This window comes from Sciurus vulgaris (genome assembly GCF_902686455.1).
Source record: "Sciurus vulgaris genome assembly, chromosome: 6".
NCBI lineage: Eukaryota > Metazoa > Chordata > Mammalia > Rodentia > Sciuridae > Sciurus > Sciurus vulgaris.
In genome coordinates, this window is record NC_136466.1 from 30,103,575 (window position 1) to 30,129,876 (window position 26,302).

Genomic DNA, 26,302 nt, shown 5'->3' on the forward strand with positions numbered 1-26,302 from the left:
CAACTCTAGGAAATCCAAAAACTGTGAAGGTTTACTTACTTATTCTATGTTAATTCTATATTATCAGGAAATTGCCAACTGACTGTTATGTATCAGAGTCAACGATGTAATTCAGTCAAAGTGACTCCAATAAAGAGGAAAGATAACAAATATCTTTTTTCAATATTACCAAACAGAGTATAAAGAGGGTCAAAGTGGAAAAATTGAAACTTGCACTTCCTTTCTATAGGCATAGTTTTGAAAGTCAACTCTTACTTCTCTATTTGCAACTGAAATCTAGAGGAAACCAGCCCTGCCTTCATAAGGACTCTTAAATTTTCTTTGACAGTTTTCAATGGCTATACTATGTTTACTGTTGTCTTTCTCAGAATTTCAGCAAAAATCCTGCAGTGTCAAAAGAATCCAAATGACAGTGAATCTTCTCTAAAAGTTATAAAAAGAAAAAAAACCTCAGTAAATTTCTTAATAAAAGAAGTACAAGATTAACATTTGCTTTATTTATATGATAAAAACATAATGCAGGGGAGGGAAGGGTTAGTGTTAGGATTAGAGTTAGGGTTAGGGAGGCGGGCAAGAATGGAGGAAGGAAGGACTGTATAGAGGGAAAAGAGGGGTGGGGGGAAGGGAAAAAATAACAGAATGAATCAAACAACATTACAGTATGTAAATTTATGATTACACAAATGGTATGCCTTTACGCCATGTACAAACAGAGAAATAACATGTATTCCATTTGTTTAGAATAAAAAAAAAAAAAAAACATAATGCAGGGGTTGGGGTTGTAGCTCAGTGGTAGTGCACTTGCCTAGCACATGTGAGGCACTGGGTTTGATCCTCAGCACCACATAAAAATGAGTAAAACGAAGGTATTGTGTCCAACTACAACTAAGGAAAAAAAATTAAAGAAACAAACAAACAAACAAACAAACATGTAGCTCAGTGGTAAAGTGTTTGCCTCACACATGTGAGGCACTGGGTTTGATATTCAGCACCACAAAAAAATAAAGATATTATGTCCATCTACAACTAAAAAATATAAAAAAAAAAAAACAATGCATATAATATAATCAACAATTTTACACAGGAAGGTAGAGTCTGTTACAGATCTGTAAGTCATTGATTATTAATTCAATGCTTTAATTAATTTTGATGAAAAAATCTGGCATTCACCTTATTTCAGAAAGTTAGTTAAAAGATTAGAAACAGAAATTAGAAGTAGATTAATTTGCAAATTAGCAGGGGAAAAAAATGCCTGATTATGATTTCTAAGTTCTATTCAGATCATTCTAAATATTCCAACAGAGAACAAACATAATAGATGCTCAACAGATATTTCATAAATGACTGAATTAATGTAGTTGTATGCCTACTTTCAAACTAAGATATTAAAATAATAAATACAAATAATGAAAAGTGAAAATTCTAAATTATACTATTCAACATTAGCATCCTAATATCTTAATAGCTCAGATAAGATGTTTTACATTTTACTGTCTTTTCATTGTAATGACTTTTTACGTTTACATTATAAAAACAAAAAAAAGCAAAGCTCAGACAGTATTTACAAAAAACTTACCAAAAATATTGGTCTTCACAGTTAGTGCAAGGTGAGTATTATTCCTCAAAATTTCAAGGGCCTTTGCAAATGTAATATTCTCAAAATTTTGTCCATTTACTTCCATTATCTTAAAAGTATTTGAAAAATACAAATTAAGAAAACATCACAAAAAGACAAAAGCTTAAAAGTTTTATGCTGAAAAAATTTAAAACAGGACTTCAATAAAATGTACCATAAGTGAACAATGGCTCTCTTTGTGAGAAGGTAGACTGCTATTTAATATTTTCTCCTATACGGTTGCATTTTCCAAATTCTCTACTGTAAATATATTCCCTTTGGGATAATACTAAGGAAAATTGTTTTTTTCCACAAAGAACACAGTAAGGTTCATAAATGAAAAATTTTGATCATGTCAGATCATCTCAAAAATTACTGTCTATATATGTGTGTATATAATCAAATATCCTAAATGTAAATTTACTGTATTTAATAGTAAAATAATTCATTTGAAAGAAGCACTCTACCTATATTTAAAATCTGCTGTCACTGATTGTTCAGGCTGCCAAACAACAAGAAGCACAACTAAGGGGCTGGGGAGATAGCTCAGTTGGTAGAGTGCTTGCCTTACAAGCACAAGGCCCTGGGTTTGATCCCCAGCAACCCCACCCCCCCCCCAAAAAAAAAAAAAAAAAAGAAGCACAACTATGACAAGTTCTTTTTTCATGTGAATGCTGGGAATCCTTCATATCAAGAATTGCCCAATTTGGCTATACCTCAGAATCATACAAGAAGCTTAGTTTTAAAAAATACCAATTCCAGTAAAAAGTGATAAAGAGAAAAATATAATGAATAAAAAATAACAGAGGAGAGATCTAGGGGACTGACATAAAAATTCCAAAAGAATAAGAAAAAAGAGAAAGCAAAACTACATTATGAAAAGAAAATTCTAAAGAAGTAAAATTCGTAGTTAAAAAAGTCCTGCATCTATATGCTAAAATGGGTCATCAGTAGCATGCAAAGATAATAAAAATAAAGCGATCCCTTTTTTTTGGAGGCGGGATTGCTGGGAATCAAACCCAGAGCCTCATGAATATCAGGCAAGCATTTTACCATTGAGCTATGTCCTTAATCCTTTTTATTTTATTTTGAGCTGTTTTATATGCTGTTATGATCCTCCTGCTTCAGTCTCCTAGTAGCTGGGATTCCAAGTGTGCACCATCATGTCTTGGCAAGAGATCTGCTTTTTATCATATCCCAAAAAGACACTTTTTAATTCTAAGGGCAGAGAAAAAAGATTCTATAAACATCACAGTGAGGAAAAAAACCCAGAAGCACAAAAGAAAAATAAGGGTGGTTTGAATTTCTTTTGGGGAACATTAAGATGAAATGATATACTCTCTATAACCTTCAGTGTTCTAAAGGAAAAAAAAAAAAAATCATTGTTACTAAGGTATCTCACACTTCACTGAACTACAACATCCTTAGAAACGGAAGGATAAATTTTTGAGAAAAAAATACCAGAAGTGCTAAAGGTGATTGTGAAGTGAATCAAAATAATGGGGAAAGATGGTACAGATGAAATGGAGGTAAACAACGAAATTAGTCAAGTTAGTTGCAATGTCTTAATGACCACTTACAAATCTGTGAAACTTAATGAAAATGCCAAAAATATTCTGGAAAGAAAAGAAATGTATCTTTTTAAAAATGGTAATAATCTAGATGGGCACAGTGGTTCATGCCTGTATCTCCGGAGGCTGAGGCAGGAGGGTCACAGTTCAAAGTCAGTCATATTAACTGTCTCAAAATAAAAAATAAAAAACGGCTGGGGATGTGGCTCATTGATACAGCATCCCTGGGTTCAATTCCCAGTGCCAAAGGAAAAAACCAAAAACAAAACAAATAGATAACAATGACAATAATCTAGATTTAAAAATCACAGATCACGTCCCACAGTAGTAGAGAGGGCTGATGGAAGAAGGAAAAGCAGGGTAAATGTCATTCATAGGAATTCGGGAGGCTAAGGTAGGAGTATTCAAAGTTTGAGGCCAGATTCCGCAACCTAGCAAGACCCTGTATTAGAATAAAAATAAAAAGGACTGGGGAGGTAGTTCAGTGGTAAAGTACCCCAGGTTTCAATCCCTAGTATCAAAAAGAAAAAAAAACCAACAATGAACAAAATATCTATCTACAGGCTGGGTATGTAGCTCAGTGGTAGAATCCTTAAGTAGCACCAGGGAGGGCCTAGGTTTGAGTATCAGCACCTCTGCAAAACAACAACAACCAACCAAACAAAAAACCCAGAAGTGAAATTTTAAAAGATATATTACTTTTTGGGGGGGTTGGGGGGAGAGTACAAGGTATTGAACTCAGGGGCACTCAATCGCTGAGCCAGATCCCCAGCCCTATTTTGTATTTTATTTACAGATGGGGTCACCGAGTTGCTTAGTACCTCACCTTTTCTGAGGCTGGCTTTGAACCCAAAATCCTCCTGTCTCAGCCTTCTGAGCCACTGGGATTACAGGTGTGTGCCACCACGCCCAGCAGATATATTACTTTTGAAATTTATAACTGGCTACAGATATGTTAATTTTTTAGGTAAAATACAATGTAATTTGAGCTTTAAGGATTAAAAGTCATCACACTCAATAAAGACATGAAAGTCATGAATCGTTTAAAAAAAAAAAAAAAACAAAAAACCCAGAAGTCTCTTGGGGGAAAAAATCACCAATTGGCTGAGAATCACTGTTTTGAAGTTCAGCATCTTTCAAAATACTTTTTTATAATGTGAATACCCTCATCATATTAAAATAATGAGAATGGTTTAGTTAAAAGTGAAAGTCACATTCTAATTGAATGAATGAACACGTTTCTGAACATGAAAAAGTTTCTCAAGTGATTCTGATGGCTTTGTTAAAAATACAGATATATGAACTTAATCTCTTGAGAATGTAATTAATATGACTAGAAGCTCATTGAGGTAAACATGGAAATTGCATTTTTAATGAAACAAAAGGTTGTAAGTAAATCACATTTTCAAACAGGCTGCTCAGTTACCTAATGTCTAAAATGGAAACAATGGATCATCACCAAATTCCTTCCAGTGTCTCATGTTTTCTGGTCCCTCATCTGGCTCATTCAGCTTATGAATGTAGTTATGTTATCATATGAATCATATGAACATTAGTTAAGCTGATAACATCAAATTATGGTAATCTCCAGCACTTTTGAGAGTGCTATGAAGTGAAATGACCCTTCTTTCAAAACTTGTAATTTCCTAATCCTTGGGATATGAGGCAGGCCCAAAGGAAGTCATGATAATGAGGCCCAATCAATCATGCTGTTTCAAATGTAGATCAAATTTTTCATTTACAGTAGTGGATATATAATAAATGTGTTTAAAAAAATAAATCATATTTAAATACTACCTCTAAAAAGACACTCAAGAAAACACTCAAGCTGACCATATCTATTTAAGAAGTATCAGATAAGAACAAAATTAATAAACATACTGTTGATAAGATGGCTTTTAAGTGTTGAGTAATTTACTCACCTGATCACCACGTTTCAGTCCTGCATCAGCAGCTTTGCTCCCAGGTTCTACTCCTTCAACAAAAATACCAAATCCCTTCTCACTTCCTCCATTAAGGCTGAAATTCAAAGGGGACTCGCGGGAAGCCTTTTGTAGTACAACCTGTCTCCACTTAGCCTTTGCAGCACAGGCTATATTCAATAACCTGAGATGACCATTCATTTTCTGTAAAGTAAAAAAGGGTAAAATTATATATCTATTTTTATAGGCTTCTAAAAATCTTCTAAAATTATTAAAATTGAGCTTAAACACAGACTACGGAACATGTGACAAGGGATTAAAAAAATAACTATAAAGGGGAGGGGACTTCTGCAGTGCACTCTCAAGAATAAGATATGAGTATGTTAAAGACTTTCAGATAATCATAGGTTAGCAACTCAAAAGGTGGAGGTAGGAGGGTCAAAAGTTCAAGTCAGTCTCAGCAACTTAGTGAAATCAGTTAGAAAAAAAACCTAAAAAAAGAGCTGAGGATGTAGTTCTGACAGACTATCTCTGGATTAAATCCCTAGTATCATCACTACTACCACCACCACCAAAAGATTTCAAAATGGTATCTCATCTACACAGGGATGATAAAAAAATCATGTCTCATTCTCTGAACCTTCCTAATATAAACGCCTATCTTGCTCATCTCTTGGCTGTTGATGTTGGTGTGCCTCTATATCAGGTTCCCCAGTCCCTGTTCATTTCTCCCCATTTTGCATGAGCAGACATGCTGCTGGTAAGCCTACAGGAATTTAATGGGTAAGGAAATGGACCAATCTTCCAATTTTCTCTTCTTCAGGCAACTCAAGCCACTTATACTCTGAGAACTATAATTCTTTGAGCATTTGCTATGTGCCAGGTTTGTTTTCAGATTGTTGTTCATTAACTCACTAAAATCTTCATACAATCTCACCGAAGTAGGGACTGTTAGGCAACTTGTCCAAATTCACATATACAGCAAGTGATAGAGCTTGGATGTTAATTTAGGCAAACTGATTCCTGAGTTGTACTCTTTAACCACTATACCACATTATGTATTTCCTGAAATTTCAAGCTGATAGAAGCAGACCTATTTGTAGTTCAGTTGTATCTGACAATGAGAATAAAATGGATTTATCAATAGCTACTGTAGAAGTTAAGAGGATCTTGAGGGAATTATCTTAAGTACTGTATATTTAGAAAAGGTGAAATCACATGTAGCAGGGAGAACTATAAAGTCTTAATGTAGATTTGATATAAAAGGTATGCACTGGAAGTTGCACACACTCTGAATTAGCAGGACTGGGAGAAAAGAATTCTATAAGATCTGTGATGCAAAATTACAAAATAGTCTGGTTTGTGCCGTGTCTATTTCCTGCCACTCCAGCACTTGACACGGTCTGTTGGAGTAGAGGACCCAACACTTGACACGGTCCTGTTGATTGTCCTCCCTCTTGGGGGCCATAGGCATGGCATGTCTCCATGTGTAGTTGCTTTTTAATATTAATAAGCAATATATCATTTAGAAACTTATTGGAAAAACATTGGGAAGGTTTTACTGTATTGGGACACAAAATAGTGCACAATAAAAATTTAGCAGTAATACATAGATAAAATATATGAAAATAAACAATTGTGGCTGTGCTTGAGTTTAAAGGAGACTGTGATTGCTTTAGTATAATAATAGATGTATAAAGAGGCATTCCTCTGAGCTTGGATGCTGTGTTTAGCCTCTGCTGCTTTCTTAGTTTCAATAGTTGATTCTAGAGATACTTTACATAACAAAAACATTTAGGTTAGTCATAAATATCATTTGTGCTTTTCCTATGTTTAGTCTAATTCTTTAAGAATCAGAATAAGATTGTAGTCCGCCATTATATGAAATTAGAATAGACTAAATATTAATTATAAGTTTATTTCTTTGCCCTTTAATAATAGTAAAAACTTTTCACTGTTAAACATTGGAGTTCATGGTAGGGGTGGTTTCTCAGAAAATCTAGTGATGTGTTTGTTCTGAAGGTTGAAGGCTGCCAGATCATGGTGCCCTCAGTTTAGCTGGGAGACAAGTTTTAGTTTAGCTGGGAGATAAGATTGTTTTAATCTAGCTGGGAAATAAGGTTGTTTTGGTCTGGGCTGTCATACAGAGAGAATGTGTACTTTGAGAAGAAGCATAGATTGTACTTTTGAAGGTTTTTCTTGTTTTAAACTAACCAAAAATGATATAATCATTACTAAAGAAAAATATCTATAAAAAGGGTAGCAGAAAAAATAAAGACAGATTGAGTCTCAGAACACTTGGTGTCTTGGTCTGCTGTTTCTCCACTGTGCCAACACCTCCCATCCACCGAGGACCCCCAACCCCTGCAGGTTTGGATATCTAGAGTGCATACGAAAAAGGCTGAAAAAATAGATGAGTGACAGGAGCATATAGGTGAGGAACTACTTTGGTTGAAAATATGATTTACTAACAAAGACAAGCAATATGCATTAGATTTATAGTTCAAAATCTATCTTTTGGACACATAGAATGGACTAGAAAGAAAGCTAGAACTAAGGCTGCTACAACAGATTAGGTATAATGAAATAATGAGCTCCAAAACTGGGCAGTAGAGAAGAAATGGCTGAAAAAGAGACCAAAAGCAAACACATGTATGTATACATATATGCCTAAATCAGTGACATGGGTGAGTTTAGACAATGGGCTGGTCCACATAGGCCCAGTACTTATAAGTCTGAGAAATTGAGAAATACTAGTCTTAAAACAAAAATGAAAGAGTTTAGAGGAGCATGATTTTTGTTTCAGTTGAGGTGGCAGAGGATAAGAAGTACAGAATTCTCAGAATAGACATTTAAGATACAGGAGAATACGAAAGCCACTGCTGTTCTGAATTACTGTTCTTGCCAAGGAGTAGCAACTCTGAAAAGTCATTCTTATGAGACTTACTGTATCTTCCAGGTTTTTTTCGAATTCCTCCAGAAACTGAGTCATAGCAGGATCACCTTCAAAATCATTAAAATGATTATTTACCCATAATAATACAATCCGTGTCACCTGTGGAAACACAGAAGAGGCAGCACATGGTTATGAGAGGCATTCTTTCTGCAAAAGTAGATTCCAAAAACATGCCCCAAACTGAAGGAAGAGCTGAGCTTTATGGCTAACTTTCTTGTCCCCTTCCTTGTACAAAAAAAATCTTGTTCTAATAGAGGCATGGTTTAGTTTGAACTTTTGCTTCCTTGGGTACACAGCAACAGAGAACTCTGCACCCAGGAGATACAAGTCTTGGGTTGGGGCTATAGCTCAATGGCAGAGTGCTTGCCTAGAATGTGTGAGGCACTGGGTTCAATCCTTAGCACCAAGATAAAATAAAAAGGTATTCTGTCCATCCATCTACAACAACCAAAAAAGATACAAGTCTTAAATTCACTAAAATGTAAGTATATGGGATGTGTATTTCAGAGCATCTCAAAATACAAGCTTCATATCATAAGGGCAAGTAATCATGTCAAACAATGGTATGAGTTTCTATGGCTAAGAACATATATAGCCCAAAATTTTAACCAAAACAAATGTGAAATTTCCTTCATTGTAAGTACTGTAAATTTTAAAAAATGAATTGATTTGTTTACTTTGCTCCACAGATTAAAAGTAAACAAATGTTAAGTAGTAATGTACTTAACAATGTAATTTTGAGTCATATATTTTTAAAATTTTGTAAAATGTACATGCCCATAAAATTCACCATTTCAATCAATTTAAAAGGCACAGTTCAATGGCATTTCATACATTCACAATGTTATATGACCATCACCACTAACTAGTTTAGCAGATGCTTTGTATTCTGTCCTCTCTCCAGTCTCTGGCAGCTTCCACTAATCTATTTTCTATATATTTGCCTATTCTGGACATAATCATATAAATAGAATCATACAATATTAGCTTTCTATGATTGGCTTCTTTTAATTAGTACTTTCTTTTTATAGATGACACTATTTTACTCAATTGCTGTATTTTTTACTATTTTTTAAATATATATATATATATAATTTTTTTACTTGTAAATAGACATTTTATTTTATTTTTATGTGGTGCTGAGGATTGAACCCAGGGCCTCACACATGCTAGGTGAATGCTCTATCACTAAGCCACAACCCCAGCTCCTGCTATATGTTTTGTTTATCCAAGATAAACGTCAGTGGGACATCCACGTCATTTCCACTTTTTGGCTATTGTCAATGTTGCTATGAATATCTGTGTAGAAATTTTTGTTTGTGAACCTGTTTTAAGTTCTTCAGATACATACCCAGGGTTATATGGGTACTCTATGTTCAAATTTTTCAAGAAATGTCAAACAGTCTTCCAGAGAAGTGATACCATATTACATTCCCATCCTTAATATTAAGGGTGGGGTATCTAATTTCTCACATCCTTTGCAATACATTTTTTATTTTTAATTTTTGTATTTTTCCTTCTTTTTACAAAGCCATCCCAGTGGGTACAAAGTGATATCTCACTATGGTTTTGAGCTGCATTTCCCTAAAACTAATGATGTTAAGCATCTTTTTCATGTGCTTGCTATTCATTTATGCCACTTATCTGGAGAAATGTTTAAGGCCTTTGCCCATTTTTCAACTGTGTTGTCTTTCTGTTATTGAATTGTAAGAATACTTTATATATTCTAGATTCTAGACCCTTATCAGATATATGATTTGCAAATATATTCTCTCAATCTGTGTGTTGGCCTGTATTTCTTGATAGTATCAGTTGATATGGAAAACATTTTGATTTGATGAGATTCAAGTATCTATTTTTTTTCTTTTGTTGCTTGTGCTTTTGATGTCATATCTGAAAAAACCACTGCCAAATCCCAGGTCATGATGATTTACTATCTTTCTTGTAAAAGTATTATACTTTAGCTCTTATATTGCCTCTGATCCATTTTGAGTGAATTTTTATATATGGTGTAAGGTAAGTAAGGTCCAATTTCATTCTTTTGCATGTAGATATCTAGTTACTTCTAAATCATATTTTTCATTCTCTAAGCATTCCTTTATTTTCCGGCAACCAAAGTAATTATAATTAATTCCAAAAAAGAGGAGAGGAAGACAAATCTGTAGTTTTGGATGCTTCAGTTTCCTAAATAATACAATTCTACAGTTTAATCAGGTGTCAGGGTGCACACCCATAATACCAGCGACTCTGGAAGCTGGGGCAGAAGGATCACAAGTTCAAAGCCAGTCCTGCCTCAAAATAAAAAATAAAAGGGGCTGGAGATGTGGATCAGTGCTAAGTGCCACTGGGTTCAATCCACAGTACCCCCTCCCTGGCAAAAAAAAAAAAAAAAAAAAAAAAAAAAAATTCCAAGTTTACCTTCATCCAACTTATTTTTTTTAAATATACCAGGCCATCATGATCCTACTTTTTCTTTCCTTAGAACTACTTACTTCCCACTAATTTCCTGAGTTATTACTAGCATTTCCATTAAAGAGTACATACTATGAAACAGGTAAAATAATGTTTAAAATAGCAAACATTTAATGCAAAAAATTATTCAAAGAAAGATTTAAATAAGTCTCAGGAGAGAGAAATTAGGATTTGACATATTGTTTTTAAATGATCATAAAATATTTTGGCAAAATTCTAAAACTCTTACGCAGTTATTATGTTTCCTGAACTTATAGCTATATCATAGCCTTCTTTTAATTTCTGCCTTTTAAGGTGCATGTCCCCTTAAACTGGCTACTCTGTCATAAAAGTAAACAAGCAGATATATGACTATATCAAATTACTAATTTTTTAGGTGAACTGAATAATGTTATTAAAGTAAACATTTACTCTATCAACTGCAAAAAGTTAATTAATAAAATTTAAATGTTGCTATGTGTTGTGGTGCATGCCTATGATCCCAGCAACCCAGAAGATTATAGGAGTAGGATCGCAGGTTCAAGACCAGATTTAGTAACTTAGTGAGACCCTCAAAATAAAATAAAAATAAAAGGGGAATGGGTTGTAATTCAATGGTAAAGTACCATTGAGTTCAATCCCTAGTACGTAAAATAAATAAATAAATAGATAAATAAATAAATAAATAAATGTTAAAATCACTTTCATGCCCTTGACATTTTTAAAACCAACCTTATCCCTTAAGCTGTCAATCTTAAACCATTCTAAAAGCTTGATTCCGACATCCAAAGGACTTTCAAGAAATGTCCTATAAGTTAACAGGAAATCTTCTATATAAGTTGGGTCCACAATGGAATGTTCTTCTATTAAATGCATGATGAGACGCTCAGGTGTTGCCTAAAAATTCAAGGACAAAAAGGAATCAATTAACTCCTATTGATTTTTCTTCTTTATAGCCATTCCCTTATACAAGTCCCCAAAGGAGTTTCACCTTTAAATCCTTAGCGCTGGGAGAAGGCAGTCTTTCTAGGTTGTAATGCAGCAGCAGAGGTTTAGATGAGAAAAGATAGAGGAATGAGTACCGAACAGCATTTATTCAGCTGAACCTTTTTCCATTGGCATTTCATCCTCTCAACTTAACTGATTTATCCCTTGTGTGGGCTCTTACTGCCATTTCTGGTACAATGGGGGCACGTAATGACAGTCCCAGGCAAAAGAAGGAAGAAGCAAAAGGTAAGTAGAAGAGAAAGAGGGGTGGGGGGGGGGGAGGTAAGAAAAGGAAAAAAGGAAAAGAAGGAAGAAAAGCAAGCAAGCTTTCTTTCAAATTTATTCCACCTCAAATTCTCTTCTGTCCCAGGCTGCAGGAATAATATATCAGTTCAAAATAGCCAGTGTTACAGCTGTTACTTCCTCAAATAGTTTCCTCTTCTACAGTTCTCCCTGCTAGCTCACATCTTGGGAGGAATCAAAGTCCTATAGAGATAGTTTTTATATTCAGAGTTTTAAATGCTTGCCTGTCTGTAAATTTATAAAAAGAAATGCAAACCAATTATTTAACACTGCTTCTCTTTGAGCTTCTGAATTAAACAGATAAGGCTGGTATAAAAACTAACTGTTGCTCATGACCCCAAACTTTAATTTGGTTCATTCATTCAAACAACTTGTTGCTCAGAATAAATGTACAGTAAACATACTTTAGTACTAACAATGTACTTCAGAATTTATCTTCTTAAAAAAGGTGCCTGCTGCTAACAAAGTATGTAAATCATTTCTCTGAAGGAAGTCAGAAGAAAGTATTAAGTATTTTCACATAACCAACTCGCAGGACAAGGAGACCATAGATTATTCTTCCACCTTCCAAAACACTACAAAATTGGCTTTATTATCAATAATGGTTTAGGGTCACTTAAATGTGGTTCTTAGATTATATATAGCTGAGTCAGGGTGTAAACTGGTCAACACTAAATAGAGGACATCATTTGAACTGGCTAAGTCACTGAGGTAGGGTCTTTATTATAGAAACTAGGTTACACATTCTAAACTTTAAAGATGAGTTCCATAATTATTTTGAGGCACATCACTATTATGCTTATGAGCAGCCAAGATGGCAGGATGCTCACACACCAACAGGTTGCTGTTTCTCCCTCTGGAGAGGGCCCACATTCTTCCTTTAATGTGTATTCCTTGCTTTGTCCCAAAGACGTCTCACTCTCAAGATAGCCCACATTCTCCCCTGAAAGCCTCTGCTTTCCTAAATAAACTTCTGTGTCTCTGGTGGAAGACAAAAGAAGTAGGGATGCTGGATGTATATACACGGAGGTGGCAGGCAAAAGAGATGGCTGTCATGGTAGAGATTGGTTACAATAAGCAAATATGTAAATATACAGAGTATAATAAGAGTCACTGTTGGTAAATGTATTTACAGAAACAGAAAGAAAAAGGGTAGCGAAAACCCTTTGTGAGATACAGTATTGGAATTGGATGTATCTGTATAAACACCTACATATTTAAGAGAGAGTTACAGATGGGCATGTATTTGTAATATATACATACATTTCCTAGTTTTATCTGATGAGAGGTTCTAAAATCAATGCTATCTCAGTAGAAATAAACAAAGGGAGAACCAGATATTGGTTCATAAATACTATCCTCTACTGGAAAGATAATGGACTCTCTGGGGGAAATGGCTGACTCTAAATCTGTTGCAAGTAAAATTCATGTCTGCCAGATAGGACATGTCAAAATAATAAAGGAGTCAGCTTGAAGAGGGCTTCACTAGCCAAATCTCACACAATTTGATCTCTGAAATAATACTGGTGAACACATGAGTCTATACCAATATAAATAAATGTAGAAGAGGAAGCTCATTCTTACCGAATGACAGTTTAAAAGTATGCAAGAAATTATGGAAATAAGGCATCACCATTTCAGGCAAGAGTAGTCAGTGGCAGTAACAACTTGTGGGTAGAGGTGTGTACCTACCCACAAACTAGAGGCAGTATATTGATACTATTCAGAGTATCTCTTTATCAAGTACTCATCAGTTACAAAGGATCAAACGGTGGCTTTACAGTGAAGAAACCTGGTAGACAGATGCCAATGTTAGCAGGGCATCAAGTGGGAGAGGGAGCATCTTGTACCCGCTGATGCAGCATATGAGAAGTGCCTATTTCATTTCTGTGGAATTTCTTCTAGGAGGGAACAACCTGAGTATGGTCATGAAAAAACATTACACAGATCCAGGTAAAGGTTCATTCCTTTAGGATGTAAAACCTGTATTTTTTAAAATGGTTGTGAATATGAATAGTAGGGAAAGATTGCAAAACAGGAACAAACCAAAGTAACATGACAACAAAATCTGTGTTCTTGGATGATTCTGGACCAGAAATGAAAAAGTGGCTCTGATGGGGTTGCTGGTGAATATCCGACATGATTTTTGGGCTGAATTCTTTTGTGTTAGCAATGTTTAGTTCCAAACTTGAAGGACTTCATGATGTTTATGCAGGACGGCATTTTTGCTTTTAGGAAATAAATATTATTAGGAAATTAAGAAATACACATGAAATATTTAGAAGTGATAAAGCACTACGTTTGCAGGTTACTTTTCATTTCCACTTATGATAATGGGAAAAATGCAGTAAAATACTAGAATTGGGAGAAATCTGACTCAGGGAAATTCTGTACTGTTCTTGCAACTTTTCTGTAAGTTTGAAATTATTAGAAAAATAGGACTCTTCACAAAAAGACAAGGAAGTTAAAATAAGAAGATACATGTACTTATGGTCATGAATACGTTCAATTTTTTTCTACATATAAAACTTATAACCATCAGGTTAGGAAAAAGACAGCTCTGAGGAAGAGCCTCGATTCTAAAGAAGAGCAGACATATCAGCTTCAGATCTGTCTTTCTGGTTTATCTCCCTCATAGTAAATAAATTCCTCCATTTGCAATTAGCAATAAGACCAGTCTGAAAAGACAAGAAGTTATGCATTTATTTCCTCTCTTTCAACTATATGGCTCTACTTTATATCCAGAGGCATTTAAAGACAGGGGGAGGAGGAAGGCAAGGAATGGGGAAGGCAAAAAAGGGAGAGTATGAATACATACTTAACTGTAACTGTGCTAAAGCTTTTGATTTACCTCATTTGACTTTAATCAAGTCCTTTGGCATTACCTCTGTTTCTAGATTTTAAAAAAGTGAGGTATGGAGAAGTCAATGCCTATTTCAATGCTGCAGAGATCCATCAACTGCGTTTTCATCTGCATTTTCATCTAGGCTTTCTTATGCCTTTGTGCCTAGTCCTTGAATTTCTATTGTTTCTAAATATAAAATACATTTTAGAAGAAAAACTTTGACTAGTATATTCCAAAATAATACCCATCCCCTACCCATGATGATATTAAATGGCAGTAAGTTATTCTTCATCATTAAAATATACAAAAGCCAACTTAGAAAAAGGCAAAAGAATGAATATATTGACTGAAACTAGATTTCAATGTGTTATGAAGTTATCCTGCACTATTCAAAAAAGCAGTGCAGAGCCTTTTTAAAAGAAAGATGAAAACATTACTCTATCAATGTCTAGAATAGTAAGTTAAAATACACACCTTGATTACTATGTGTCCTTTTCTGGTTCCACTCCGGTCTAATTCGCGATGTTCATGCACCATAACAATTTCTCCCTCTTCTTCAACTTTATGGGTATTTTTTTCCACATGATTTAAAATTCTCCAATAATCCTGCTGGGCTATGCAGACAAACTGTCCAAGAACAACATGGGGACAATTAATGAATCTATAGTACATAAATGTATCACTGTGCACCAAGACAGAGCACAAAGGCAAGAAATCAAGTGGCATCAGTTCTTTAATTTTATCCTTTAAACTTTTAACAAAAATCAAGGTGAAACAATGTACACATAAAGAGACCAAAGAAGTCAAATCTGTTTGAATTTTGCTCTAAAAGGAGAAGTGAACATCCACTTCTCTCAAAACTGACACTACGCAAAGAAAACACGAAGCAGGAGTTCCAAACAAACAATTCTGAAGTTCCTATTTCTTTCCCTCGTTTAAAAATAAAAAGACTCTGAACTGGCTATTATCAGATAGATATGCAACAAACTAGCCATTACTTGGCATATTCTCTTAAAAATCTAGTTTGTTCAGTCCCATAAATATATGAGGCAGTTATAAAGTTGAGTTTCCTTTACGAACAATGAGCTATTGAAACTCTTCATTCTCATATAAAGTGATTTTATTTTGAGGAAGAAAAAAAAAATCAGGTTCAGCCATTTCAAATCAAACAAGCAAGAGTATTTGACCAAAGAGAAAGCTTACCTGACAATCATCTACTTTAGTCCTGACAATACCACGCATGTACTGCTTATCCAGAGTGGGAGTAATTCCAAAACTATTTCCCATAAAGAGATTTTCAACTTTTCCATCTGGATGATTAATTTCTACAGTGCCATTTAAAATAACATACCATGAGTCAAGCTATAGAGAAAAACAAAGGTTTTAAGAATCTTTAAGAAATGACAGTTATATGTTAACTTTGAACAAAACTCTACCAAAATATATAACTTGCATGATTTGAAAAAGAAAAATAGAGAACCTGGTTATATTATTAAGCACTTTCAATAACACTTGATGTTCCTCATCTAATCTGTGCAACCACTGAAGTTTATTTTACCTTCAGGAAATAGGAAATCAGGAGCTTTCATAATGACCAAATTTCCTAAGGCAAAGTAGTGTAATGTTTAAGAGCACAAACTTTTGGAATTTTAATCTGGACCCTGAGTGACTTTTGGCATGTTATATAACTGTTCTGGACCTCAGTTTTCCTATTGCTAAAATGGTTATAACAATAGACTCTATCATAGGACTAGTATATTAAGTGAGATAATACATACTAAGTGCTTAGAACAGTGTCTGACATATAGTAAAAATTCCAAAAAAAGACAGTAATTTAGGAAGAATAGGAAAAACCTGAAATTTAAGGCATATCTAACAAAATAAAATGTTCAGTTTCTCCTAATGTTAAGAAAACAATGCTTTCATTTGTATGAAAGAAATTAATGCTCCAGGGAGATATTTTTTTAAAAAGTCCTACTGTGTATCAATGAAAGACCACTTAATCCCCTTTAAAAAGCAACCCTTCTTACTATCCTAAACTTTCAAAAGTTTTAATGTGACTTAAGGGAAAAATCTAGGATTGTCAGTTCTGAAGAGTAACAGTTCTGAAGTGGTATGAAGAAATTATTTTTCCCAAAGTGTATATTTTGGGTTATTTTAAACATAAGATATACTCAGTATAGAACTTGTGAGTATAAGCTGGTTGAGAATAGGGACTACCTGTTTTTTCCCACCACTACATCCCTGGGTCTAGAGCAGAAGCTGGTACAAAGCTGACATATAACAAAGCTCATCTTATTTCTCATTTATGTACATATTTTAAATAGTTAAAATTATTTATATTATCCTGCTTTTTAAAAAAATTTAATGCTATACTCATCTGTTCATCAAACTTTTTTTTTGGAGCACATTTTGTGTAGGATGTAAAGGGAAAATATATAAATAAAGCTAGAGATATGGCCCCTGTCCTCATAGCATTTCCATTAAATAATTTTTAAAATAATGTGAGAAGTTGGGTTCAGTGGCAGAACACTTGCCCAGCATGTGCCATATTCTGTGGCTATATAATAATTTGGTTAACCATTGCTTATTTTTGGATATTTTGGTCACCATGGCCAATTTTTACTATTATAAATATGTTGTAATGAACATCTTTTGACATAATACTCTGAATCATATTATATCCTCAGGAGAAACAGTCATAAGAGGAGCAGTGAGTTAGAGTCTGTGAGTACTTTGGGGTCCATGTTAAGAATAGAAAGTCATTTAGAAAAATGACTTTCCGGAAATACTATACCAATTTACATTCCTACTAGAAGTAAATGACAATATTCAGCAACTGACATCTCAGCATTAATCATTATTAACTTGATAAGAAAAATAGTGAAACATTTCCTAACAATAGTCATACTTTCTAATCCCACTACATCCTTACTGCACTCACCTGAAAGTGTCTAAACAGTTTAAAACACAGAATTGCCACAAAAATGCCCCAACTGGGAGTTGTCCAGTAGGAGGCAGTGTTACCAATACATTTGCCTCATTTTTTAAATGTTAATATAGAAAAAGAAAATGAAGAGTAAATACATACCTGATAAACAATCTAAACAATGATATAAATACATGAATAGAATAATAATTAAGAACCTTTGAGAAATAAAAACAAAGTTGGTTCAACAAATATTATTTATTATCTATTCTGCATAAAGTCCATTTCAAGGAAATAAAATTAAGATAAAGTAAAGCTAAACAAAAAATTTCTCTCTTCAGAAATTATAAATACATCAAATTCAGGTGTTCATTATAACTTAATGTTCAGTTTAAATTTCAAAAGTGAGGATTTACACAAGGTTATGGAAATAAAATTCTTCTAAAAGTAAAACTAGTAAAAATTAGCATCCATACTAAATAATATGTGACATTTATTTGCTAACCTACCTCTTGTCCATCTTCAAGAATAATAGCTCCAGCCTGATCCACCACTTCGAAAATCATCACTGAGCAGAGCTCCCTCCTTACAGACATGGTCATGTTTGCAAAAGCAGGGAGCTGATGCATAAATTCAAGTAACTGTTCTACAAAAAACAAATTTTAGTGTAAAGACCCTGAAGGATGATACATTAAAGATGGAATAAAATCTAGAATTCAATACCCAATTTCCTAAATTACTTGTGAATTAATACTGCTAGAGTAGAGAAAGATACAATGACCATCGATTTTAAATCAGTTTAGTTTATATGTATATTCAAACGCACACATAAAATATGGGCATATTGGAAGATACCAGAATTCCTAACTCCTACAGAAAATAATGAACTACACAGTGAGATAAAACTGGACAGCTTATCTAATTTGCCTAGTCTGAGATGCCACTCTCTTGTGAATTAGTGATGCTCTTAGATCTAACAGATTAGTGAAAAAGTCTTTTGTCTAATCTTATGGGCCAGATCTTTCTTTTTTCTTTTTTTTTCTAATGTTACTAATCAATGCCAATAAATGTTAGGAATAGCAAATCTGAATTCTAATTTTAGTATATGTGCTGCTGAAGCCAGCACGCAAATCTGAATTCTAGTTCAAGATCTGTCAAAGCAACTATGTACTCTAATAAATGCTTATGGGTTCTTCAGGTCATTCTTTAGTATACAGACACAGGAACAAAGGAGATAAATACAAGGGAGAAACAGGCTGGGGGTGGTGGTGCATGCCTGTAATCCCAGCTATTCAGGAGGCAGAGGCATGAGGACTGGGAGTTCAAGGACAGCCTGGACAACTTAGCAAGATCATGTTTCAAAAAAATAAAAAGGCTGGGGATGTGGCTCAGTGGCAGAGTGCTTGCCTCATGTGTGGGTTCAATTCCCAGTATGGCAGGGGAGTTTTTTAAAAAGAGAAAGGAGTTAAAAAAAAAAAAAAGTAGTGTGGACAGCAGTGATTTGGATCATGATCTCTGACTGTTTCATGCCTACATTTTGCTGGAAACTTCCTGTGCACAGTTGTAATAAGATTGCCCAGTTGCTATGGTGACACCTGACCTGAGGAAACTGCAAAGGCTGGACCTTGAGCTCAGGCACCAGCTCCAGGGGGTAGAGAATTCTGAGCATAACAGGATAACCCTAATGTCTCACCAGTGCTGTCCTTAGTCTGTCTGCTTTGCAGAAACCTTCCCACAAAAAACCTTTTGATGAAAAAGACCTATATAATACACGTGCTGAGCTAACTCTGAGTCACTGTTCCTCCATCAGAGGACAGTGTCCCATCTAGTCCCAGCTTTCTCTCTACATGTTTGTCTTTTTTCAATATCCCATTGCCCCTCACAGGTTTCTGAATCAACTGCCTTGGCAGAGAAGGAAGAAAGAAAAAGGGAAAAACACAGTTACTCAGAGGCTTTAATAGAAATGACTATAAGGAGTTCTATGCTCACGGATAATTGGAACTACTTATATTTCAATTTCTAAAAAACTCTAAAAATAGCACAGCATGTAATTCTTTACCATTAAAAATGCATTTCCAGGCTGGGAATATAGTTCAGAGGTTAAGTGCTTGCCTAGTATGTTCAAGGCCCTGGGTTTGATTCCCCCACATTGCAAAAGACAAAAACAAAAAAACAAAAACCCTCTCCATGACAAAAGTACTTCCAGTTTGTGTCCAGATAATGTTCCCATGAGTCTAAACTACAGGTTATTAAACAATGTTATATATCTTTAGAGTGGTAATAAATGTTCACATTTTGATCTTTATTGATTTAAATTATGACTGTAATCAGCAGCAGCACTTCTAATTTCCAACAATATGACTACTATAAATAGAAAATCTAAAAAATCTTCATTGAATCCTAACAATATGTACTTGACACTGAGTAATCCTTTGTTCCTCAAAGATAATATCAACATCTTTAGCATTTAATTTTCCAATCAATATATTATAAATAGTTCTTTAATAAATTATATAGAAGAATATGCATAAAGTTTTAACCAAAAGTTTAAAGGACGTGTATTCTTTTCAAGCTAGGGAAAAATATGATCCTTGAAAATTATGATTATTATTTTTGTGGTGCTGGGGATTGAACCCAGGGCCTTATGCATGCGAGGCAAGAACTCTATCAACTGAGCTATGTCCCCAGCCCATTGAAAAATTTTAAAAAGCTAATTCACAAACATTGGACATTATTGTACTGTTTTAATATCTTACTGTTTGAACATGAAGAGAAAACCCTGAGTTTGATGAAATTCAACTTTTTGTTTTACAAACTGTGGCAGCTAATCTCAAAGATGGCTCTCAATGATCCAAGCCTCCTGATATTCATGTCCTTGTATAGTCCCCTGAATTTCTTTTCTTTTTTTTTTTGGGGGGGGGCGATGCTGGGGATTGAACCCAGGGCCTCATGCTTGCAAGGCAAGCGCTTTACCAACTGAGTTATCTCCCCAGCCCCTAGTCCCCTGAATTTCTGACCCATAAAAGCTATGAAAGAAAAAATATACTTTGCTTTAGGCATTAAATTTTAGACTAATTTGTTAAACAACAGTAGGAAACTATATGAAAAGATGTATTTCTTACCAATGTCATCATCTGTTTTGTCTGCAGGTTCTTTTTCAAGACATTCTCGAACAAGATCACGCCCCTGCAACGGATCTGTTCGATCAATCTCCTCCTCCTCTTCTTCATCCTCAGAATCCACAGGTCCTTCTGGAAGGCGTGTTAAATCTACATCTCCTACTTCACTCTCTGTAGCCTACAGAAAGAAGTCTTACTCACTTATCATTGTATATTAAAATATTGTTTATCACAGTGTGAATTAATCCAAACTGATGTCCTTACTAAATATTATAAAAAATTTATGCAACAGTGCATGCTGTATTAAGATTACAATGAAATGACACTTATTCATAAAAGGTTTCTTTGTGCCCCCAATACATGTTTATTTTTCCACAGCAAGCTATCTAGGTAATAAATCTGAGCCAGGAAGTATAAAATGGTGAAGAGATTCAAACATCACTAAATATATTATTTTCCAGCAAACACTTGCATTTTTTTTAAACTACAAAGGTGTCTAAAACACAAAGCACGAGAAAGAGAAAGTTTACAACAATCACTTTATGAGTAAGATATTCTTTCATCACAGAGGCTAGATGGTAGGTGATCATGTAAATTCAAAACAAAAGTTTGAGCCAGGCACATCACAAGTTCAAAGCCAGCCCCAGCAACTCACTAAGACCTTGTCTCTGAATAAAAAATATAGGGGTTGGGGTTTTGAATCAGTGGTAGAGTACTTGGAGTCACTGGGTTTGATTCTCAGCACCGCATATAAATAAATATCCATTGACAACTAAAATGTACTTTAAAAAATATGTAAAAAAAGGTTAAGAATGTGGCTCAGTGGTTAAGTGCCCATGGGTTCAATCCAAGGTACAGAACAAAACAAAAACAAAAACAACAAAACAAAACATCAACACATGCACACACACAAGCCCTGAAACCAAAACCAAACCAAACCAAAGTTTGAAACAAGGTAGAATAGTACTGATAAAATAGACTTTTAAAGGATGGAATAGATACTCATCATTTCCCCATACCTTATCACTAGATTTAACAGTGTGAAAAGAGCTGAGAATATTCTAACTAATCTTTAAAATAAATTCAACAACCACAACTTTGGTAATACATTGGGTCATATATCTCTAAAAGATCCAGCAGCTTTTACAAAAGTATAAATTAAATGTAATTCACAAAAAATAATGGAGACGTATTTTAGAAAATACAGTAGTCCTGAAGTGGATTATTAGGCAATATTTCTGAATATTAAACTCTTGATTCATATTGTAAATGAAAAAGCATGAATGTTAAAGCAGTTACAGAAAAAATGTATTGAACATATAGAAATTCCACATAACAAAAAAGGACTCAAATATGAGTAACAGTGAAGACTATGGAAGTTTCATCCAAATAATTGCCTCATCTCCTGGTTTTGAACATTTACTGCGTCTCTACAGAAGTAGTTTTTTTTTTTTTTTTGGCAACTGCTGTTTCTTTCCATTTTAAATTTAAAGATTCTAGTGGTTACAGTGCCTTGTTTCCTCACTATGTAAGCTAAGGTAGAAAGGAAATTCTCTCTGGATTTTAGTAATTGGAGCTAGATATACAGCATCCTTTCTTCTCTACTTGCTAACCTGGAAGACAAATCAGAGTATATTGCCTATAAAGCCAGGTGGAAATGCTTGTGATGGGAGAAAATAGAACCAATAGGTAGAGACCCTAGGGGCAGGAGGATGGGAAGAAGGACACTGAGCAAAAGGCAGAAACAGAAAGAGACAGAGACAGAAAGAAAGATACAAAGTAACAGATATTAAGCATTCAGGACAGAGAAAGAGCACAACATGTATAGCAAAGAGCACCCGTGACAGTGTCCCAAAGAGCGAAGAAAAACAAGCAAGTCACAGGGAATCAAATGACCAGAGCAGACAAATGGGACCAACACACTTGCAAGTATCCAGGTTCCCTGAGGCCAGCGGGTAAATACCCACTTCCTCTGTGGGTAAATACACCATCCTTTTGTTAACTCAAGTTAGGGCTCTCATACCTGCAACCCAGTCTTGTTTTGTTTTGTAAGGGCATAACTTTTACTTCCCTTGGATTTCTGCACAGATTTAAGTAATAGTGGATAAACAATTCAAACAAAATACCTAATTTCAGATCTTAAAGGTTATGCAAGCTGGTTTTTAACAATCTTCTATGGTTTGACCTTCTTACTTTTTTGTTGTTCTGTTCTGTTTTGTTTGTAGTGCCAGAGATAGAATCCAAGGCCATGTGCATGCTACACAAGTGTTTGATCACTGAGGTACATATCCCTAGATCCCCTAAAATTCTTATGTTTAAATCTTGATCCCAAGGTGGTAGTATTAGGAGGTGAGGACTTTGGGAAAGGGATTAGATTATGAAGAAAGTGAACGGTCATAGGAACCCTCAAGAATGAGAGATTAGTGCCCTGAATAAAGAGGCCTGATGGATACAGTGGGTGTTCTTTTGCAATCCCAGCAACTCAGGAGGCTGGGGTAGAGGATGGCAAATTCAAGGTCAGTCTCAACAACTTAAACAAGACCTGGTCTCAAAATAAAAAGGGCTGGGGATGTAGCTCAGTGGTAAAGCATCCCTGGATTCCATCACCAGCACCAAAACAAATAAATAAATAAAAAAAATAAAAATAAAATAGCACAGAAGACACAGGTAGATGGTGTACAGAAAGATGGCTTTTACAAGGTACCAGAAGAACCACAAAGAGAAAGGTTTCATTAGATGCCAAATCTGCTGGCAACTTGATCTTGGACTTTCCATAGCTTTTAAAAACAAATTCCACTGTTTATAAGTGGAATCTACCTGGTCCATTTCATAATATCTGTTAACAGGACAGACAAGAAAAGTAAGGGCTCCTTTGCCCTTACTAATGAAATGTTAGCTAGCAGATATATTCTTCATTTTCCTTGGAACCAACGTTGGTTGGTTTCTACGTTCATCTAAAAAAAAAAAATTCTAGATTACTTTCTGCATACCAAAACTGTGCTTGACTCAGCATGAAATATGTTAGTAAGATATCAACTCTACTCTCTGTAAATTCACTCTCATGATGCAAAATGTCAGGTTTATAAGTCACTATAAAAAATATATTGGAAAAGTGGTATGACACAGAGAAAAACTGCTGTGCATTCCAAGGAATAGAGACAAAAATAAAAATGTCATCAAAGTGGAGTTATATAGGTAGAGGAACATAACTACAAAGTACAAGCATAGGAAAAGCAAACATGTTCAGCTGATCATCTGCCATGGAACAGAATCTAGAATGTGTAAATAGGGTAAGAGTGGAATACAAATCCAGACTACAAACTGTGGTGAGAGGTGAAAGGTCTGAACTTATAGTCAAGAGTGTAATCAAAGTAATGGTGGCAACTAAAGCTTTTTAAATACAGAAGTGATTATAACATTCTTGCAATTTAAGTGGGAGTTTTAAAAAATGGGAGTAGCCAAAACAAACAGATCAAAAAAGATACCTAAGATTTTGAGTAGGACACAGATGATACTTTTAACAGAAATGTTAAAAGACAGGTGGAAGAGAACATTTGGTGGGGCAAGGCTAGTTGAGGTAACAAAAAAATATACCTGTGGACATGTAGTATCAGAGTTCTGGCAAGATTGTCAGTAGAATTATGAATTAGGGAATTGTGTTGCCAGGGAATTTTTAGGAACACATTTATTTTCCACACAGAAACTAAAAAAAAGATAGGTGGAGAATGAATGTGTACCTCAGGGTACTTAAGAATGAGTTAATGATGAACTGGGGCTGTAGCTCAGTGGTAGAGCATTTGCCTTTTATGTGTGAGGCATTGGGTTTGATCCTTAGCACCACATAAAAATAAATGAATAAAAATATTGTGTCCATCTACAATTAAAAAATATTAAAAAAGAATGACTTAATGAAAAGACAAATTCTTTTCAGTATTTCACAATTTTCCTGCTATTAAAGATTGAAATAAAGAGAAAAAGAAATCTTGAAAGAAGCATTACTTTGGTAATGTATAAAATATTCTATCCAAGAATATTCCAACATCCTAACACATACTTTTAGCCAAATGTTAAGCTAATCTGATTTTATAAACATATTTGCACTGAAACTATTACTTGCATTCCACGCCCCCCTACCCCAAACTATGGTAAATAAGTTTCTTTGAGAGCCAAGGGTTTGTTTTTAAACCACAAGACTCAAAAACTCTAAAGAAGGAAATGAACAGGAGGCTGGGGATGGAGTTCGGTGGAAATGTAGGAGGACAGCCGCATATTTGCTATTAAGGATGGTATAAACACTTTTTGTGCTAAGAATTACTGTTAGGTGCTCTCTTATTCCAACTCCTCACATTAAAAATACTTGCATCATTTTATAAGGCTTTATTTATATTCTTATAGGCTAGGTAGTCAGGTTTAAAATATGTCAAATGCTGAAATTCACATAAACAGATAATTCAACTACTGCTGGCTAAGGTACTGGCAATACACACTTGTCATCAAGTATATTTACAGTTTTATAAGTATTGTAAAGGTAACCTGAGGTCAAGGGAAAACCCAAGAGACCAGTACTCATATTTAACTCTTCTTCTCTTTGCTTTAGTCCCAAGCACGCATGCACGCAACACACCCAATTTGGTTCAGTGATATTATTAACTTAATGCAAGGGTTTTAAAAAATTGTAGGTCTAGAAATCCTGCATTTTTCAAAGTACATTTTATCATTCTGAGTCTGTTCTAATTACTTTTACTCTTTAGTAATGAATCCTTTATATTTTCCCATAGTTTTTCAACTTGTCAAGAGTACACTCTTTATATACTCTTTAACAACTGTCAAATATAGAAATAATAATGTTTAAGGAACATAATAAAAACTACCCACAAACCTACCACCACTAGGAAAACAGCAGTAACAATGTCAACTGTGCTCTTGAATTCAGTGTACATTCTGTGAATACAAATATATTTAAGTATGCAGATACATATGTGTGTATTTTTTTTAGAATTGTAGTGGTTTCTGTTTCCTTCTGTTTTTATATGTTGCCTTGTTTTTGTTTTAAACTTTATGGCATTTCTCTTTCAGTACTGCAATGAAGTATAAAAGTTTGAGAATTTTTACTTTCTTTGGCTACTCTTAAAGATTTTACATTTTTGCATTTTGATTTTAGCATGACCATAATTTTCTTCTTTAAATTTCTGAGTTCCTATTTCTAGAATTTTAATATTCTATTCCTTTGTTCACTCTCCCTAAATTCATTAAAACTTACTTTTATTTTATTGGTTAATCTGAGAGTTTCACTGCATTGTGTTTTTAAAAACCGTATGATTCCATTTATATGCCCTTCTAGAAAATACAAAACTATTAGGTAAAAAAAACAGATTGGTGGGTGCTGTGGGGGAGGGGTTAGGGATCAGGAGAGGGGATAAAAAGGCGTAGGGTATTTTCTTAGGTAAAGGAAGTGATCTGTTTTCAGGTAGGCTGTACTAAAGGAGGGTGGAACTATATGTTAATTACATGTCAGCTAACACGAAACACACACACACAATTAATAATGTAGGTGGCAGAACTAAGATGACTTGATGCTGAATGTACTGACCGAGAGAGAAGAGC

General features: G+C 34.6%; 1 protein-coding gene across 11 annotated transcripts in view; it reads right to left on the minus strand.

Moving 5' to 3' along the window:
• Positions 1–26,302, minus strand: part of RAPGEF6 (Rap guanine nucleotide exchange factor 6) — a 209,443-nt gene that overhangs the window by 58,822 nt on the left and 124,319 nt on the right. For all 11 annotated transcript variants that reach the window (XM_079144100.1, XM_079144102.1, XM_079144104.1 and 8 more), the window contains 8 exons: positions 20,702–20,876; positions 18,089–18,225; positions 15,854–16,012; positions 15,125–15,277; positions 11,248–11,412; positions 8,056–8,163; positions 5,109–5,312; positions 1,577–1,685 (listed from right to left, as the gene is read on the minus strand). In XM_079144100.1, coding sequence (XP_079000226.1) covers positions 1,577–1,685; positions 5,109–5,312; positions 8,056–8,163; positions 11,248–11,412; positions 15,125–15,277; positions 15,854–16,012; positions 18,089–18,225; positions 20,702–20,876 — 1,210 coding nt within the window. The remainder of the gene's footprint in view (positions 1–1,576; positions 1,686–5,108; positions 5,313–8,055; positions 8,164–11,247; positions 11,413–15,124; positions 15,278–15,853; positions 16,013–18,088; positions 18,226–20,701; positions 20,877–26,302) is intronic.